The 20,588-nt window shown below is 38.7% G+C and overlaps 2 protein-coding genes across 7 annotated transcripts in view; one reads left to right on the top strand and one right to left on the bottom strand.

Annotated features, from left to right (window-relative positions):
• The window catches only part of EML5 (EMAP like 5), a 112,919-nt gene extending 100,402 nt beyond the window's left edge, over window positions 1-12,517 (top strand). For all 5 annotated transcript variants that reach the window (XM_080592993.1, XM_080592994.1, XM_080592992.1 and 2 more), the window contains 4 exons: window positions 718-821; window positions 2,513-2,666; window positions 3,467-3,567; window positions 3,880-12,517. In XM_080592993.1, coding sequence (XP_080449119.1) covers window positions 718-821; window positions 2,513-2,666; window positions 3,467-3,567; window positions 3,880-3,916 — 396 coding nt within the window. In that variant the 3' untranslated portion in view covers window positions 3,917-12,517. The remainder of the gene's footprint in view (window positions 1-717; window positions 822-2,512; window positions 2,667-3,466; window positions 3,568-3,879) is intronic.
• The window catches only part of ZC3H14 (zinc finger CCCH-type containing 14), a 24,560-nt gene continuing 15,349 nt past the window's right edge, over window positions 11,378-20,588 (bottom strand). For both annotated transcript variants that reach the window (XM_080593012.1, XM_080593013.1), the window contains exons 11-17: window positions 20,307-20,463; window positions 18,409-18,632; window positions 16,960-17,080; window positions 16,045-16,181; window positions 14,912-15,006; window positions 13,996-14,102; window positions 11,378-13,340 (exon numbers count right to left, since the gene is read on the bottom strand). In XM_080593012.1, coding sequence (XP_080449138.1) covers window positions 13,334-13,340; window positions 13,996-14,102; window positions 14,912-15,006; window positions 16,045-16,181; window positions 16,960-17,080; window positions 18,409-18,632; window positions 20,307-20,463 — 848 coding nt within the window. In that variant the 3' untranslated portion in view covers window positions 11,378-13,333. The remainder of the gene's footprint in view (window positions 13,341-13,995; window positions 14,103-14,911; window positions 15,007-16,044; window positions 16,182-16,959; window positions 17,081-18,408; window positions 18,633-20,306; window positions 20,464-20,588) is intronic.

The raw sequence follows: 20,588 nt of genomic DNA, 5'->3' as shown, positions 1-20,588 counted from the left end.
GCAAATGTACTCATGACAGATAGTGTGCAACTATTCTCCTTTGACAACTACTCAATTTTGTAACGACGTGTCAGAGCAGTAGGTTACTGTCACTAGACTGTTACTTTATTTTAGTGGTAAGTGGATGACAAAAATAGTTACTGTGGAAACTAAGTACAAGAAATAAGCATAGAAAGAAGAAACAGATTTCAAAATCACTGTAATGAGTTTCCCCTGCCTTTTTATCTCCCAGATGCAGATGGGATATCTTAAACAAGGAAGGAGTACAGTCTGTTATTCAGTATGTCTCAGGGAACTGTGAATACTTCGTATCCCTGACAAGAATGGTAGCATTACGCTTCTTTTCAGTTCTAGCCTTCTCAGAGCAGCATCAAAACCATGGTGTTAGAATTCCCAGCCTTCTGCCTTTTTTATTTATGTTCACATACACATCACAAAATACACAATGTATAGAGAGTATTATGTGCAGAATGTGAGATGTTTCAACTATATTTTATTGATAGACATTTTAAAAATGAGTATGTCTTACTCTTTCTTGCTGATGCTTTATACTTGCATAGATTTTGGAGGATTTTCAACTCATTGAGCAAGATGCTTTATGAATAGATACTATCAAGAAAATACTTTTCAAAGCCCTTTAAAATTATAACCTCATCATTTCAAACAAGTTCATTTATTTTAAATTTCTATAAACTGTTGTCTCTGCTCATCTCAAAGGTCTCTACTGGGTCTTACAAAAGGCAAGTCTATGAAGTGCCTTCAGGAAAACAGCTTGTGGACCAGGCTGTGATTGACAGAATAACATGGGCTACATGGACAAGGTAAACAATTCACAGGTTCACACCTGTTAAAACACTTGTAACTTCCAGAAGCACCTACTGTTTAAAAGTTTATTTCATCCCTTCTCCCAGTCAGATACCTTCTTTAAATGCATCCATATACTCTGACAACACACCAGGTAAGTACTGTGCAGCAAAACAAAGTGCACAGCATGTTCGCTTGGTAGAACATGAGCTGCTTGACTGGTCAAGGTATCAGATAAAAACTGATCTCTCTAAAGTGTGCCTTTCTGTTCATTATGTATCTCTAGCTTCCTTTGATCATATCTGTAGCAGCCTCAGTATTTTTTACTTCTGCTGTGCAAGTTGCCTGGACCAATTGCATTTTTTGCTTCAGAATAATGATTTGGGGGGTAACATAATGCAAAATAATGATGGGAGTGCAGGGAAAACTAAAATATGTTAAAACAAGAAAAGACAGCACAAGACTGATAATTTGAGTTTTATTTACAGTATATCATTAATGCTATGTGTATACTGAAATTACTATTAACATTTGCATGTTAAAAGTTGTACAAAAGTACTTCAAAATACCTTAAAGTTACTACATTTAATTAAAAATGGATTTAGAAATTTCATGACGAATGATAACATATTATATTTTATTGTATACTTAAATATATACATTTTATATTTATTATTTTACACTTTGTGCAAATCTGATTTCCTTTGCCTAATTTTGGGCTCCTTGCCTGCTTTCAATTGTTTGCAGGCAAAGCAATAATACCTCAGGCAAAATTCAAGAATAAATACACATATGGATCACTTTACACAGTAGTAATTCTGAATATTTTGTTGCTAGAACTATGAATTTTTCAGAGTGCTCTGAACCATTTTGCTAGCTTTTAATTTATTTTTTTTCCGTGGGTAATCCATTTTTGTCACCTTTTTGACATGAAAACAAGAAACCTGTGTTTTTTTGACCCAATTCTATGTGTTCGAAGTACCAAATTCTTTCTTGAGTGTAATATACTGTGCTCTGATCTGTGGGGAAAAATCACAGAAAAAAAATGCCAAATTATACACCTACTAACAAGTGATAGAGTGCTCATTTCTGTGTGTTCTTGTAAGTAAGCCCATACATTGTAAGCACAGCTGAATAAAAAGCAACTTTTGAAAAGGTTTTGTAAATGAAGTTTTCTATAAATGTCTGTTTTGGAATCATAATTAAATCTGTCTAGAACAGTTCTTTCTCTTCCTCCTCCCCCCCCCCCCCCCCCCATTAATGAATTGGACTCAAGCAACTTTTTCATTTAATTGATATGAAAATGTTATATTCTCTTCATGTTCCTGTTAATTCTATTTTTTATTATTATTTTCTGATAGCTTAACCTGATTCATCCAACTCTTGTGCTATGGCATTCTTTTTTTAATCGTCTTTCTTCATTTTTGGCAAATGCCTCTCTGCGCTGTTCTTAGTACTTTGTATTAATGTATTAATAGTTCTTCGACTTGTTAGTGTTGTCATGGGCCACCATATTCTGGGAATTGTAAGACTGAATAAATTTCAGAAGCAATTATAGAATATTATAAGCATTAATTACAAAAAAAAAGATTTTTATGTCTAAGAATAAAATGTAAAAATGACATTTTTCTGAAACCTCTTACATTCGTAAGAGCTGTTTGCTGTTTTCGTGAAGTTTTCAAAAGAATCTCTTGCTCTTCTGTTTCAGTGTTCTAGGGGATGAAGTAATTGGAATCTGGTCCAGGCATGCTGAAAAAGCTGATGTTAACTGTGCCTGTGTCTCTCACTCGGGAATCAATCTTGTAACAGGCGATGATTTTGGCATGGTCAAACTGTTTGACTTCCCATGTCCTGAAAAATTTGTAAGAACTTGTTTTTTGCATAGTTATTTAGAAAAAAAAAAAAAGTGCTGTTGATATCTGTTGATATTATGGTCTTGTATTGTTTCTCTAGAGGACATGCCGTAGAATATTTCCTTCTCTAAATTTGTGGCTTTTTAATGCATCTGTGTAATTTAGCTCTGTAGTCTCATAGGAATGCTTCATCTCAAATTTTTCATATTTTTTTTTTTGTGCAATGGCTCTTTCTGTAAACTCTGATAGGTGTTAATATTGTGTGCCAGGCGGCATTAGTGTGGTGCCTTGTACTGAAAATCTCAAAGGCCTTTGTTTTATTTATCTACATCTCCAATCTCCATCTGATAGACGAGGAAGACAGCTGGTAATTTTAGTCCCATCAGTGCGTTTCCATGGATGAAGAGATTACAGATTTTTCACTAATACTGGCATGGTTCATTTTGACAATTTGAGACTGCACTGCATAAACAACGTGCACACATCTAATGAAAATCATTTTTTCAGTGTTAGGGATTTTATACAAAGTCTCTAGACATTAATCGTGTGACAAAATGTATTTTGGATTGTTGTGTTAGCTTGAGCATTGTTCCCAGTTTGCAGGTACTGTCTCATTTGGAGACAATTCAATGGGAGTTCTTCAGGAGATCTTTCACATCTGAAAACCTGTGTAACATTCTGAACGATATAAATACAAGATGGAATAAAAAAGTAGATAAACATGCATACTTGGTCTGATTTACAAGGACACAGATTGTTTACACTCTTATTTTATTGTGTGTTTTTTTGTTGTTGTTTTTGTTTTCCAGGCAAAACACAAACGATTTTTAGGTCACTCTGCCCACTTAACTAATATTCGATTTACAAGTGGAGATAGATACGTGGTTAGTGCAGGAGGGGATGACTGCAGGTACGTTTCCTTTCTGTTATTGTCCGAAAGTACATAGGAGTGGTCAGGAACAGTCCTTAATGGTACAAAGCTCAGGTTCATAATTTGAATCTTTTTATCTCTGTTTTTCTGTTTGTATATAACGAAGTGGTTATTTGCAACAAAATAAATAGTTCAGATGTTAATATGAACAGTCCATATTTACTAAATTAAAAGAAGTACACTTCTGTATTCAGAGCGTATCATATATTTAACTGATATTTTTCTTTTGACCTTTCTTTTAACCGTATTGCAGTCTTATGTCTCATTTTTAATGTCTTCTTGAAAACACAGCTTATTTGTTTGGAAGTGTGTGCATATGCCTCATTGAGGGAGACATGGAGACTTGCAAAGAGGATGCTGCATGAAGTACCAGGCATGAAATACCCAGGATTGCAACGTGATATTCTACTGTGCCCTGCATGCTTAAGAAATGGTGCTGATCCAAGACACAGAGCGATCCGTCTCTGAAAGACAAGTATCTAGAGTCTGTCAGAAGGATAGACTGTAACAAATGCGCTGAGGCCATTAGATTTGCTTCAGTAATCCGGGTTTGTATTTCACTCACTGCCAGATGTTGAAAATGAAATACATGGATAAAAGGGAAAAGGGAATTGTTGGTCAATGTACAGTTTCACAGTAAGATCCTGGGTTTTTAATCAAGAGATGTTATTTCTGACCTAGTGCTGTACATTGATCTATTTTGAGCATGAATGTTTCTTCTTTAAGTTTTGGGGTCTGAATATCATTGAAAAAAGAGTATTCCATATTTTATTACTGAAAGAAACCATATATTATCTCTTAAATATATAGTATTTTAATAAATGTTTATTATAATGGCAAATGATATTTCTATGATTGATCAAAAGGAAACATCATCTGGTGAAGCAGAAAATAAGACAGTTGGTTTCTTAGGACTTAAATATTTCTGTATTTAGAGGCCTGGGTCACAATCATGTCTGGTGAAAGCTGCTGGATATGCATGATCTTCATGGCTAATTTAGTGTTTTTGTTGCACTTAAACATTAAATTAGTTCTGTGAGCAAAAATAGATTTGCTCACTTTGCGAGTGCCTTGCCCACAACCTAAAAGTCTAACTCCAATTTTTGCCTTTTAAATAAAAGTTATTCTCAGTGGAAGAGAGATTATTGCTGTGTTACTTGAATGGGCTGATAGCCTCTATGCTGGAAATGTGGACTAAGGTGAGGATTTTATAGTCTTCATAATTGATAAGGCTTGGAATGTCACCAGTTGCAAAAATACAATTTCATAGCAATATGAATTGATTTATTTTCTCAGCATCATAGGGGGAATTCAGAGAGAATATAAACTTTCCAAACATTATATTTTGTACATTTGAACTTTTTAACAGAGTTGGGACTAGCTGGGAGAGGTGTCTACTCAGATTTCTCTCCTGATGTAAAAAAATAAAAATAAAAATGTCCACTCATAATGCTTCTTTAAATGGACCTGCTGTCACCTCCTAGCATAAGTGCATTTATTCCATCCTGCAACGTAACTGAGTTGAAAAAACATTTCAGTGATGGTGAAAACCTGAACAAAACTACGTTTTGGGTATTAGCGAGGAAGATTTCATCAGCTATTTGTCTAAATCATGTCATAGAGATGCATTACAGACTGAACTTGTTTTTTTAATCAGTGCAGTTATCTTCCATACAACATAGAAGGGAACAAAAGTAACAAATTATCAGCACTACTCACAATGACATTCTGCTGTGAACATAAAGATCTCTGTCTATGTAAGTCAGCATTACTTTAACGATGCCATTTGTTTAGGTCAGTCAGTAGACTTGATATTATTCACCTCTTGCATTCTCTTATGCCAGATAAAAGTAAAAATGAAATAAATCTCACCTGTTCTTGTAAGCATCTTGTGTGCATGGTGGTTATAGAGGGATTGGGAGCGTTTGCTTATAAGAGGGCGAAAAAAAGTTAATCAGACAGACTTTTGTGCTCTCCTAGGTCCAAAAATGCTTATTATGTACTCTAAAAAGATAGTTACCCCACAGTCTTAGATAATATATTTTATATATCAAGTTATAACAAATATTTATTTTAAAGAAATTGATGAACTAGACTATTATCAAATTTCTTGGCAAGTATTTTTAGCAAAATCTTGCCAGTCGTGCAGCTGCTATTCTGCAGGGAAAAGTACTCTGGATTTGGTCCGTGAGTGTACAGGGAAATCTTAGCAGTAATGGTTTTGATTTTAGGGGAATTGCGTCTGAGAATTGCAATCAGATCTGATCTGTTTTGTGACCTTATTGCCTGCATGCCTGTTTTATGTGAAAATTAGTACCTGACATTTAAATCTCAGCCAGAGAAATCCGTAGTAGTGTGCTTTTCTATAGCTGTGATTCTATCCCCTGTTAAACACATCTGTGCAGGGCTTCTTGACATGAAGTAAAATTTTTCCTGCCTCTATTTTAAGGTTGCCCTTCATCATTTCAAGATGGATGGCTGTTACTTGCTCCTTCCTAGTTCGTCCTACGCAGACTGCCAGATCAGAGTCCTTTTTCTTCTCTTCAAGTTTTCCCCTCAAATCCTAGGCTTGGTATCCCCCATCCTCCTGATCTTCTGTAGACCTTCATCCAGTGTTAGCGCTATGTGGGCTACCAAGAGGTTTGGTCCCTGTCCCTGCAGTATCGTTACTGGTCATGTCCTCTTCTCCTCCACCCCGGGCCCCCTTATTAATTCTGTTGATCTAGCTGTGCCTGTCCATTGATAGTTTGTCATTGGTGCTTTTTTTCTGAGGAATCTCAAATGCCACTTTGGCGGTGGAGTACCAGTGAGAGGCTGCCGGGCAAGCTGCAGCAGGGCGAGCCTGATGGCGATGGTGTGACGGTCTGAGCTACCAGCTCTCCCTGCTGCTTCGTTCTCCTAAACCTCACTGCAGCTGTAAAGGGCTGGGGCGGGAGCTGGAAGCTGGGGAGCGCTTAGAAACAGAACTACCAGCCTTGTTCCTCCTGTTGCGGCCAGTTGGGCAGCTGGTATTTTCCATGAGAAACTGCTCAGTGGTTTGCCAGGTGAAATGCGAGCGGCCTCAGGTGCAGCTTTCTTCCTGAGGACAACTCGGAGCGTGTTTTGGGTGACAAGTTGGGATTCTCTGCTGAAGAGAGCGGCTGGCTGCAGCCATGGTTTGAGATGGCAGCGTTGTGGTCTTTTTGTCTGTGGTGCTCATCATTGTGCCTCATTCGCTGTTTACATTAAGTGCTACTGCAGTACCTTGCTCATTGTGGCCACCCGGATCGGTGCTTGAAGTGTGTGAGGAGTGGAACGGGCTGCCTGCCGTGACCCGGTATGACGGGGTGGGGAAAAATCTGGAATGTGGAGGGACTGGTGACAGCCTCGTGTTTGGAAGCCTTGCAGGGAAAGGTGGGCTGAAAGGCTCAAACTGGAGAAAGTCTTTTCTGTGATTACGCAGTGCTGAGATGGAAGCAAAAGTTCTTTGCATAATTTCTTTACTCATAATGGATGATTTTACTTTCTGGTTGAATTGTTTTTCTCTTCCTGGTGAGCAGCAAACATGTATCTTTGGGTTCTTAAAAGTCAGCAGTGTTTTTGTTTTGTAATAAGAATAGAAGAGAACAGCTCAGTTGGAAGGGATCTCCAAAGATCACCTGGTCCAACAGCCTGACCACTTCAGGGCTAGCCAGAGGTTCAAGCACGTTATTGAGGGCATCATGCAAATACCCGTTGAAAAGAAAAAGAAACAGAGAACTGATTCAAGAAAAACAAAATGTCATTTCACTTTAAAAATAAACGTGCTCTTGAAAGCTATTTAAATATGCTTAGAAAAGAAAAAATGAGTGAAAGAAAATCCAGCTCCTAAGAACAAACAAAAATTTAAAATAAATATATTTAGAACTGCAAATTATGATAGTTTAGGAACTGAGGAACACCGTTTAGGTTAGAGAACTAATAAGCCAAATGAATTGAATCATTTAGACTTGAAATCTTAAATTTCTCATCCTTAAGATGAGAATTCGTTGCATATACCTTTCAGGTTTTAATAGGGAAGGCAAGAGATGGTATAAAATGAGAGATACAAGAAAGCATTTCACGACTGGTTTTGACACTTGAAGGAAAGCACGCATTCACAGTAATTTCAATTTTGCTCGATATCGGGGTTTCAGTTTTAGCAAGGTGCTCGTTTCAGAGAAACTCTGAACTTTATCCCAGTCAACTTAATGCTGACTTGGAACTGACTGCACCATCAGAAGCAAGATAAGTTATCTCCTGGATCTGGAATGGGGAGTCCTCCCGTTACTCCTCGCTCCATGGGGTGTAATAGTGGGACAAGCCAAGGATCTTGGTTTCAAATACAGTTCTTACCCAGGCAAGGTGCGATGTATTTCCCTCTGCCATTATCAGTGTCTCAGATGTGACAAGCCTTAATCTTCACAGATTCTTTTTATTCTGCTAGTGTAAACTCTAGACAAATGATGTCTTTTCAGTATTTTGGACAAAGCGAATCATCCTGGAGGCTCTGCAGAAAGGGAAGTAGATTGCAGGCCACAACACAAATTGCCACATCAGTGATTTTAGCACCAGTAACTCCTTTGCGTTTGCATACCCATGTTCTCATGGGCTTTCTTATGCTTCTATGCAGTCTGCTCTGTTTTCCTAAAGTTTCTGGCACCATTCAGTTTTTGCTTATGTAGCTAGATACGTGAGCTTGCCAAAGCCTGCTATGCATTCTCTGTACCAGTCACTGTGGCGTGGTCAGACCCAGCCTGTTTCTTTGGTCCTCTGCAGCTGCTGATCTTCAATTAACTTTGATGTCAGACTTAAAAATTTCAGAAAAAAAATAATAGTTTTAGGTGTATAATATGTGTAAGAGCCACAATAAGGTTACCTTGCCAAAATCATTTATAAGTAAGTAAAAATTAGTGGGTGGCTTTGGTGATTTTGATTTTTTCCCAGTCTGCTTGATGCTAGGACAGGTCACAGCTCACCACCCCTTTCTTAGATTACCTGCAGCATTACAGTCATGACATTAATCTATTTTTTGTTAACTCTGTTAAATGAGTAATCTAACCAAATCACCTTAAGAAAAAAAGACACAGAAAGTGTTCTTTTCCCTCACAATGTGGAGGGGGAAAAAAAGGCTGAGCATGGTGACGATAGGTAATTGTAATGTCTGCTACCTTTTAAACAATGGAAGACAGGATGGAGGAAACAGGGATAGAAAACCAGGAAATATAAACCCAGAGAAAGAGGAAAACAAGGGAAAACAGAGGAAGGAGAGCTCATAACTAGGCAAGGGCAAGGCCAAAGGACTGGCACGGGTGGTGGGCGGGGAGTCGCATCGCTTGGCAGCAAAGGGCAAACATCTCCTTGCAGATGGAGGCTCTTCAGTGGCTGCTTGTGGGGGTAAGGACTGGTGAGCAGTAGTAGCGTGTCGGTCACACAGTGCTCGAGGAAAGGCTGCAGGCAGCGTTGTTGGCTCGTTCTTGGGAAGGTGCAGGTGCTCCCCTGTGTTGCTCCTTCCACGCCCATGCCGCTGGGGCAGCGACTTAGTGCTGGAGTACAAGGGCTGACACCAGCAGCCACTGTTGCAGTGCATGCATGTTTGGTAACAGAGAGAGGGGTAAATAGAAAAATACTATGTAACTTTGAGAGCTCACATAAAAGAATTTAAAGATAGTTGTTTTCTTTTAAATGCTATTTATCTTTCCCACCTAAACCAAGCATGGATTTGTTTTAATAGGCCTTTGCTTTTTATCCTTATTTTAGTTTCCTGTGCAAATGGGCTTAAATGCTGTCTTTAAGCAAACAAGTATTAAACCAAAGAAACGTTATACTTTGGAAATCTCTTCCCAACCAGCCTCTTTCATTTACTGCCTCTTCCATTTCTTGGCTATTGAAACTTTATTCACCAGTTCTTGGTTCTGCTCCCGGACATGCGCAGCTCTGCAGATGACAGACACGTGGCTACAGCCGTCTTTGGTCTGTCCCTGAGCTCCAGGTGCGGCCAGCTGATGGGGACGGCCGTGTATCTGCAGGGGGCAACGTCAGATAGACGTGGGCTGAGTTTTCCTGCCGTGGTTCCTTGTCTTAGGCCCCCAGATGTATGTGTCGTAATTCAGGGGAGAGGAATGTAATACAGGCCTATGAATGCACAGCAGTAGAAATCAGTGAAGTAAATCATTACAAAGTAAGGAAATACTACATTAAGGAAAACTTCACATTAAAAATCTGAACTCATTACAGGTGCTGCTTAGATAACTAAACTTGACTTTTATGTGTAGTGACTGTTGGTAAGAAGCACAACATCTGTGCACAGGTCTCTGAACTGCTTCCTGGGTACCTGCTAGAGGACAGCTGAGTTTGGGATGTGACAGGTGGAACGCGCGTTTGTGTTTGGATTCCTCTTCCAAAAGCCAAAATACGGAGTTTTCTGTTTCTATTGCTTGTTGTGGGATAACCTCAAGACCCTGCAACGCAATTTCACCTTTTATTTACTTGTAGTTGTCTCTCTTGCTTTGGGCACAGATGTCATATGGAGGCTTACTTGAAAGGAAGAGGAACAAGAATCAAAAAACAAAACTGGGCTTTTTTTGTGATAGCAAAAAAATTTATTGCCATTTTAGTTCCATTGTTTTAAAGATGTCTGATTCACACCATAATATGCTATTCTTTATGCTCAAATACTGACAGGAACTCCATGGCACTGCAGCCACTATAACTTGCCTAGGATTCAGTGTTCTCTCTGACTTTACTACATTCTTAAAAGCTTGTTGTACCCACCTAACTTTTAGTTGGGCTTAACAACCGGTATTTTAAACTAGAGGATTAACGTTGCTCATGCTTTACCTGTTTTTCGTAACGTGAATTCTTTCACAGGGGACAAATATCCCAGTTATCTCATGTAACTTCAAATTTCATAAGGCTAGTGCCGCCGTCAGCTGTTCCCACAGTGGGCCTGGGGCAGGAGATGAATGATTAAGGATACAGATGTAGATTACTGAAGTAAGTATTGCATTGGTGGGTTCTGAAAAAGGGATTTAGTAAGAGTGTATGTACTTTCAGTCCTCTGTACAATTATAAGCTGTTTGGGAGGGGAAGAGTTTTCCATGTATTTGGTAGCTTTTGCCATTATTCTTGATTTTTTTTTTTCCCTCCCACAGGAGCCAACTTCCACTCCCCCCACCCACCAAAACCCCAAATAAATATTTCTTTGTATGCAGTGGCTGTGAGAGGTCAGTCAGCTCTAACCACAGCCGTGCTGTTACTACAGTGACATGCGATACAAAGCATTATGCTGCTGAAAATGAATTTTACATTAATGTATTTAGTTGCAAATTCTTGAGATTGGAGGGGAGCATCTTTTCGTGCCCACTGGGTAAAAAGAGGGCATTTATTCTTCCCAAGAAACAGAGCAATTAAATATCTTCTTCCAGCACATTACTTAACCATCTGAATACGTAATACTCCGCTCTGGAGCTGTAAATGGTACTTCCATTAGTTCTATGATTTTTCCAAGCACTAGTCATACCCGGGACATGCACTATAGAGTGTTCTTTGGGAATATAATAAACATACTTTCTAAAGAAACTCCAGGCATGAAAACAGGCACAAATTGCATGAAAAAAAAAAAAAAGGTTTTCTGTACTTCTGTGAAATGTTGGTGCTGTTGGGTAGTACCTTCCCTATTTCTGGTCTGTTTTTCCTCTTTACTTGCTGCTACTTAGCGTTGTATTGTGTTTTCAGGCTCAAAGTAGCTAGTCTCTTTTTAAAAAAAAAAAACACAAAACAACCAACACCATTTTCTGGTATATTATGAGCTTGGTTTATGCTTTTTAGTTCAGTTATGGGTATACAGCATATTATAATAAGTAACGGAAATGCTGCATTACTAATTTTTGAAGAAAGTTAATGCGTTTTTAAGGTAAAATTTCATGTAAGAACACACAAGACCACAATGATCACTTAAAATAACATAATCTAAGTAAATACATTAGAAGTATTCCCTTTAAAAATATATATACTTTTAGCTTTGTGGGTGGGTTTAATCACCTTTTTTTTTTCCAGAGAGAAATCAGAATCAGCAGCTTGCCTTATGCTAAACATTGTACAGTAGGTTATAAGACATCAAAGCTGTTGAAATTCAGCAATGGAGGTAGCAGTAGTTCGCTGCTGCCCTTACAAATTATCTTCTCATCTCACACTGAAAAGGAAAAATAGCTTCATGGTGGCAGCTATTTCTGCAAGGGCAGCTAATGAAGGCATTGGAAAATCCTATAGAAAAACAACACAATTGCAGTCTTTCATCTGGAAAAAAAACATTTCAGCATTATTCCTTACAAAGCAGGAGCCTGTCCTCTGCTACTCTACTCCCATCAGGTCACCTTAGGAAAATATTTTACTGTAGTACTTTAAGCTTAAAATCCAGTTGTCTGTTTAGATTTGTTGTGTTTCATTATGGAGTGTGTCAGATAATCCCTTTTGCTTTAACCAAAAAATATATATATTTTGAACTAGTCCAAAGGTATGGTCATGTATTACTGTAATAAGGATCATGGTTTTAAGTGTACTCCATTTTGGTTTCCACCGTGAACATCTATCCCCTGTAACAATGTTGTATGTTTATTTAAGGTATATATATATATATATATATATATATATATATAAATTAAATGTCAGATTTTTTCATTAAGCTTTTTTTAAATTTGAATATAAGCCTTGAGTACTTTATTTCACAAACAGAATTTTAAAAATGCTTTCCTGGAGCATTAAGTTTCAGAATTCAAGATTATATTTGTCAAATTTAATTTAAAAATATGTAGCTCTTATTGTTTCCTGATATCTAATGTAAATATTTGTAAAAATAAATTCTTTTGTATATTTTTGTGAAAATGTAGTTCCCCAAAAGATAGAAAACATTTAATAAAAAAGTGCGTTCATCTTACTGCTCAACATTTTCCATTATTACAAATAGCCGTTGATATACATGTGGTAGCCCACTGGGAATTTTCACAGGAGCTTCTTCAAATGAGTTATTTACAAAGTGTGTCCAGTAGGAAGAAGTGTTGGAAGGAAAAAAGCATTCAGCAACAGATTCAGAGAGCGCCTTTGTCTTCCAATTATAAATGAAGATACCTGAAACCATTTACTTTCAAGTGAAGTGGTATTTAATTTCCTAGGGTTTCTGAACAGAGCACACCATCACTGTTTAACTGTTCTCACGAAACATTTTTGTGCCCTTGCCCCTGTTTAAGAAAGTAGCGGAGGTATGATGACCATTACATGGAAATAATACCCCATTACTCACTCACAAGGAAAAGATAGCTAAGGAGTTCAATCAATGTTTGCCAGGACAATTGTATACATCATACCAAACAGCTGCTTAAAAAAATAAAATTATAGTATGACCTGAATACAGGAATAAACTTCCTAACAACTTCAACACACCTAATCTTAAATGAGAAGCATTACTCAAATAGAACACAGGCTGTGCTTTGAAAGTTTTTAATGGAATTTAAAGTAAATCTATTCTTACACAGACATCTTACAGTGTAAAAAAAATGTAAAACTGCTCAAACTTACAAACTTGGAAAATTAGAGACATTTCAAGTATGCAATCAACTTTGTTTTATGAAAACAATGTATATTAAAAGTTCAAAATGCATGAATTTTTCTTACATCCTTTGCCCCTGGCAGTTAATTGTCCTTTCTGCTACCGGCCGAAGGAAGCAAAGTTCAGTCCCCAGTTGTATCCTTATCATTCACTGAGGGGAAAGAGAGAAACAATTCCTGTAAGTAACCATCCCACCATTCTGTACCGGTGGTTTGATAACCGTTACCCCTGCGGCAATTAAGACCTTTGCAAATGAGATTAGGTGGAGTAAAAGGCTCAGGCAATTTGAGTATCTTATAGGCCAATGACTGCAGATTTGAGAATTTTGACGCTTATTTATGAAATTGTGGATAGATGACAGGAAGAAAACCTCCTGGCCTGAACAGAGACCTGCCCTGTTCACAAACACTCCAGAGAAGCATCGGAACATTTTGCGGTAAAGACAGGTTGGACAGAAGATAAAGTCATGGTAAAGAGTAACTGGTGTTGGATTTTCAGTCTTATTCCACTAAAACTTCTGGTAAACACAACATGTTTAGGTCAGGATTCCAGTACCTCTCCAAATCCTAACTTCAGGGCACTTGTTTTCCACTGTTGCATAACATTAGGAAATGTTTGAGATACTAAAAACAGCCGGTACAGAGCTTAAACAAAATGGCTGTAACAGGTATCTTTCTTCACACAGTCTTGGCTGTTGATTACCCACACTTTACTTCTGTAAGATTACATTTGTGACTTAAGTATTTGTAAGGCTGGAGCCCCTAGACTTAAGCAAGAAAAATAATTTTAAAAAAAACAACACTTACCTGGTTTGGGTTCGAGTCCATTTCAAGGCATGGCGTGGAGGTACAGTAATAGTTGGATGGTAGAAAGTGCAGTCTGGTCTTGTGCACTGGGTATTAAACCTACAATGCTAAAAATGGAAGCATTTTAAAAGCGGTTACTCAAAGTTGCCTTCTGCACTCCTGAACAAGCTAACCTCAAACGTTACATGAAAATCTGTTTTACTGTATGATCTCTCTGATAATTGAATCACCAGCTTTGTAGGCTACTGCCGTCAGTTCAACCCAGTGCCAGGAGGGAATCCTTTTTCACAAATATGAACCGTGAGTTAAATGCTCTGTACCCCCAGCTGAACTGACAGGCGAAACTCCCTTGCTTTAGGGGTTTACAGAGCAGTGACCCATGCATACAAGGTATAGGCACTCCACAGCGTTACCTGAAAGAGAGAGGGAAAAGCTATCTGGCTAATATCTCTGAACAGAGTCCTGGGCACCCAGTCCAATTCAGCGTCGCTAGAGATGTTTTAAAAAAAAAAAAAAAAAGCACTAAACTTACTGGTTTAAAAATATGCACAGGCACAATTGTCCTGTACAGAAATACCTGAGTTATAAACTCCTGCACTGTATTGAAGTCATGTTGATACACTTGGGTAACTGGACAACCTTTCAAGTTCTTGGATACTGCAACATACCCGAAGGATAAGTCGGGGTCTGAAACATACTCCTTCCATGTAAGTCACCATTCCCCCACAAAGCAGATTATACAGAAATACTTAAAAGAATCTGGAAAACTGTAACTGCCTTCGTATATTCTGTTTCTAAGCTAAAGTTAAAATGTGAAAAGTAAAAGCAAAAGGCCATGCTAATGACATTTCCTGACTTAGTAGCATATTTCAAGTATCTCTGTAGAAAAGAAGGAAAGACATGGGAGAGAACTTACTTTTGGGTGGTAAAATGGACATTCCATTTTCTTACAGGCAGGAAAAAACTTGCACAGCGGACTACTGGAGGATAAAGACTGTGTGGGTAGTGGTGCTAACAGAAAAGAAAAGAACAGGGCCTTAATCAGAATAAACTGTTGTGGTTTTTTTAAAATACGATTCCAGAAAAAAGTAAGTATATCAACCCTTTCACAAGAAATTGCATTTTATAATACAACAAAGCTCTGCAAAAAATATGGGGAGCCTCTATCACAGCATAACAAGTAGATCTCATCCTGTGGTACAACAGGGCTATGAGGTAATTGTTAGCCTCGGCTCTTCACTACTGCATAACATGGTCATGGGTAATGCTTGGTGCTTAAGTGGTGGTTCTGGTAGGCAGAAGAATTCCTATGTTGAATTCAGACAGCAGGAAGCCTGCTAGTTTAAGCTAACAGGAGCGAAAAGCGCAGGCAGTGCACTTTCCAGGAATACACAGGAGCTGCTGGAACTGACACGGGAGATAAGCACCTTGTGCTCTGCCTTCTGGCCCAGGAACAAAACCGTGCCGTACTGTGAGTCAGGGCTACACCACTTCCAAAAGAGCACGACTTGAGCGGTGTAGAGGCCCTCTGCCTTGGCACTGCTCAAGAGCTCAGGAATACCAACCGACATTGCAAGCACAGCAGTTGCATTCACTGGGCAACCTCAATCTCTGAAAGTCATCTCATCATTACATAAAGTTAACTCCTACAGTGTGAGTAAAGAAAAAAAATGTTCACATATTTCAAAGGCAGAAACTTCTGCTTTCGCTTTGTGTCATAAGCTCTTGGTAACACACGAATCCAGTCTGAGAAACAAATTTGGATAGAACTGCAACACTGGCTAGTCCCTCCATCAAAAGGGACTACTCGTGCCTTGCATAGAGGGTAAGGTTCCATACAGAATCTTGCCCAACGGCATTCAGGGGGTTTTCTGAATGCAAACACAGGTTTTGTTGTTACACTGGATTCATCTAACATTAAGACTTCAAAGAAAATTAAGTGAAATCAAACAAAAAAAAATTTTTTCACCGATGTCAGTTTCTGCTTCCAGCACGCTATTCTCTCATCAGCACGTTCACGTAAGGCTCAGACAAACAAGAGGTGCTCACCTGGTTTGGGAGGCGGGAGGGGGTTCCTTCGACTGGCATGAGTGTACGGGCAGTCTGGCTTGGTGCACTTTGCATCGTATTTACAATTCGGATGGATGAACAAGCATTTATCAGCAAACTTGCAGTTAGGAAAAACTCTGAGGGAAAAGAAATTCAGATGTCAGCTCATACTCGGAGCAAAATCCCCAAGCAGCTGTTGCATGTGAAGGCCAGAACATCACACAACATTGAGAATTACAGCAGGGCTTGCATGTGCACGTTAAGTTACTCCCAAAGCCAGACGTGTGGACATGTGACATACACTACCTGACCTGCATTCACTTCCCCTGCATACGCTCTACATGCAGTAAATAAGTGAACTACTTCACACTCGGTGGAGTTTGGTGGCAAGCTGCTTGTTGCAAGCTAAGACTTTATTCTTACTGTGCAGGGCAGAGCAGCAAAGGCACAGTAAATTCAGACATTTGCATGGGGAGAGAGGAGGGCACAGAATCCCAAAGTAATACGGCTCATTTATGAAGAGAAAATGTTAATGAATTTAGGTATGTTGGATTTAAAAATAAATTTCTAATTTTTGAGTAAATGGAGACACCCAATCTGGTAACACTTATTTCAAAGCAGAACTGATTTTTCTAGATCATTGCAGCCTGTGGAAGAGAAGTCCAATGCATAGTGCACATTCCCAAGTTAGCCTTTGCTTTCAAACCAAAAATTACTGCATCACCAAATAACGGAACCCTAACACACCAAAAAGCATCGTGAGGTCTGCAAGAAGAGTGCCCGTTACCTGGTTGCTGTCACTACCGTAACAGATTCACACTGCCTGGGAATATTTACTAACAAAGAAGGCAAATTTGGAGCACTGAAGTAAAAAGAATAATACAACGCCAAGTGGATGAGCTTTGTACTACTCACTTGCAAGGTAGCGTGGGGTGGTGGTACACACACTCGTCTCCATTTTTACAAGCAGGCCAGTACTTGCAGCGCTCAAGCACCTTCTCCTGTTTCTGCAGCATGTTCAATTGTTCCATTTCCACTACAAAGGAAAGAAGAAAACAGTCAAGCTGAGACTTTTGTGGCTGCACATACATTTTGACTTACACAGTACAGCATAATTAAAACTAAAATGTCCTGCTCTCCCCCTTTAGCTCAATTGTTGATAAGTCTCTATTAATTAAAACAAAAAAGGTCATGACAGTAAAAATTGTTGTATGATCATACAGTCTGATGAGTATTTCCAAAACTACAAAGTTAAAAAAGCCCTAATCTTGGACTTACAGCTTCCTTTTAACTGACAAAAGATTAAACTTCAGCTGTTTAAAAGCAACTTAATTCAATTTATTCACAAATCCAAATTGAGGTGCGAGTCAAAGAGACCAGGTCTCAATAAGACAAGACTAAGAAAAACATTCTTCAGCTGAACTTCAGTTACGCTGCTCTGCCAAGCCATGTGTTAACATAGCCCTGCTTCCTTTCTCCAAGCCAGTGGAATGGAAGGGACGTGGACTTAAAACACCTACAGTATTAAGACTTAATCTCCCCCACTGGTCTCCCATAATTGCATTACACACTTGAAGATACATGGATCCAGCTGTAGAGTTCTCTACAGAATGTCAATTACTCTTAATTTAGTTCAGAAAAGTTGGAGGCACTGCTACTGTGGAAAATGAAGGTCTTCATAAGAAAACTAGAAAAGCATAACCTTAAGGCAAGTATTCGACAGGCGTACAATAAAACAATATCCTCTATATTTTTCATCATTGTTTCAAAACAGAGTTCTAAGCAACTGAAACACATGCTTCAGTAAACAGTTTCCCACAGTATTCAAAAGGTATCCCAAATAAATGATGTTCACATATAATCGCGTGCTACTTCAGTTCTACTTTTAGAGATTCCGGCAACTGAACTCTGCCAAGACCTTATACTCGAAAGGCACCTCTTGGTATCACGAATCCAGACAGAAGCATTAAGGTTAATGCCAACTGACATATCTGTTAAAGTTCAAGGCACAACAAAACATCATAAAATCTGTCCATCAGCACGGGGACAAGTGATACTGGGTTACCCAGAAGTGCAGATTTCTGTCAATGAAGACAAACTACATTTTCAAAAGAAAACAAAAACTACCAGTACTGAGCAGTGTGGAGAGTTACCTATGTGCGGGGGGACTGCTCTCCTTTACCAAGACAAAGGCCTCTAACAATGTGAGGCCACTGAACCACGCCCTTTCATTTGCCTAAAGGACGTTTTCATATAAAGAATAAATACCATCACTTTGATTTGTGAAGAATTATAGTACCCAGGAGTTCTACCCACAATCAAACCACCACATTACTACCAGATCCTGCTGGAACAAGTAATTACCATCAGAGCTCTCTAGCTGCCTGGTTACAATCTGCATCTGCTGTGCTCGAAGGCCTTTTAATCCTTTGCCTGCACAAATATTTTGGGTAACTGGCTTTAATCCTTCAGTTATGCACATATCTTCCTCTTCTTGATCTGAAAGGTATCCTGGTGGACTGGGCACACCATCCAGTGTCACGATGAACTTGGGACTAGCAGGTTTCTCTGGCTGTGCAAGCTGGTCTCTATCAAACAAAGAAACAGATTTTTATTCAAGCCTCCTTAGCCAAAAAGTGAGTTGTACCAGCAACTAGAAGTACAAGCTAGAGAGTAACACGGCAACAAACTTTCTTTTAAGACTAACAATAAATGACTTGGATTAAAAGTTTGCCTTCTGGTGTCTCTGAAGCACTGGGAAGTAACACAGCATACAGTGGCACACAGCAGAGACTTTGGCAGGTGTATTTCTGGTTATTGCATTCTGCTTAACAGATTGATCAGAAAGCTCATTTACTGACACGCTTGAATAAAGGAAAGCTATTAGCCTTTTAAGGAATTTACACTTTTGAGACCAAAAAAGTGAGGGTAAAAACATTCCTGCAATCGTGAACTTTTTAACACAAAAAACAGGTGTCTCCTCAAAAACACTGGTCAGCATGTTACGAAACAGTGGGTATAAAAGTTTTTTGGGTGAAAAGAGAGTCTTGAAATACAGACACTAAGAACTTTAATGCTCAGCCTGATCAAAAGATCAGTCTAGCCTTTAACCTGTATCTGACAGCAGTCAAAGGGGATAAAGAGTAAAAAGAAAAACAAAACAGGAGATGCACACATTTTCTCCACTCTTCCACTGTCCCACACATTTCACCCAAGTGATTTCCTGAATGGGGTGATTCTACACATTTGGTAACTATAAACCTTGCTTCTCTATGAAATCGGGCTAAAAGCAACTACAGTCTATAATGCCTCTAAAAAGAGAGAAAAACAACACTAACAGCATGACTAGCCAGAACTTTGAAGTTAAACAGCCAGAAACAGTTCTGTTCAGAAGAAAAAATTCACTTCTGTCTTGTAGCATGAAGTCCCAGCTGCCAACTGTTAGTTATCCTTTTGGTTTGTTCATCATTGTTTTCATTTTTAGTTAACACAGGCTGTTTAAAGCCAACCACAGGAATGAAGTGTAAGTTTCTCTAACACAATGAGGGAGCACAGCAGCCCACAGTGATGTACCTCACATCGCTCTGGGTGGTTTTCACTTAACAGGTAAGGTGCATGCACACACAGATAAAATTATCTGGAAGCAGGAATACCAAGTCCTTTAAGGAATTAGAAAAGTATGCACTGTTCACTCCTTCAAGTAAATGAAAAAACATCCACAACACATCCTTTGCAGCTGAAGAGAACTTTAAACTTCTCTTGGCTGAACTTGTAAGGTGTCTTTAATCACTTGTCCCCATGCTACTTAACTGTTTCTTGGCTTATGGTACTGAGCTATGCAGAGAATGTGCTGTTTTCCCCCCAGAAAGGCACTTCATGAAGAAAGGTAATCCCAAGGTGAAACAGATCTAAACTAAAGGTTATTTATGCAAAACAACTACGTAACTAAGATTTCAAAAATCTGAACAGCTATGATAAAAAAGAGAAGCAGAAGCCTATTCAGTTCTTTCTTCTGTTTTCTGAAAATCAAAGACAAGCTCAAAGTACAGCTGGCCCTGGTAATTCTTTCTAATTTAAAAGGACTTCTGGGGCTTTGCCCCTGCTTCCCCTCACCCCAGCATTCAATGTTGATCCATTTTCCATGATTACACAGATCTTGACCTAACCTACAAATCACAAGAATGGATCAATTATTCCATTAAATCTCAAGCAAGCATTCTGACTAGTAAGAGTCCTAAAAAAAAAAAAAAATAACTTTTTACCGTGTCTGTATTAGACGCCCTGAGAGTACTCGTATTGCCTCTGTGGCCCTCTTTCCCAGTTGCTGATTCTGTGGCACTATTTCCTCAGATAGCTTGGGCTTCTTCAGGATAAATGACCTAGTGTCTGTATGGACCATAGATTCTGCATCATAGTAGTCTGAAATGGGAGAAAAATTACATAGAAAATAAACCAGAGAAAAAAAATCATGTAATTGTACTCTACCTTTTGGCATAATTAAAAATTAAAGTATGTAAATTAAAATTTACATGGCCAATGCGCTA

The sequence above is a fragment of the Anser brachyrhynchus genome (assembly GCF_964034855.1).
Source record: "Anser brachyrhynchus genome assembly, chromosome: 5".
In the NCBI taxonomy this organism is placed as follows: Eukaryota; Metazoa; Chordata; class Aves; order Anseriformes; family Anatidae; genus Anser; species Anser brachyrhynchus.
This window is presented reverse-complemented; position numbering and strand designations above follow the sequence as displayed.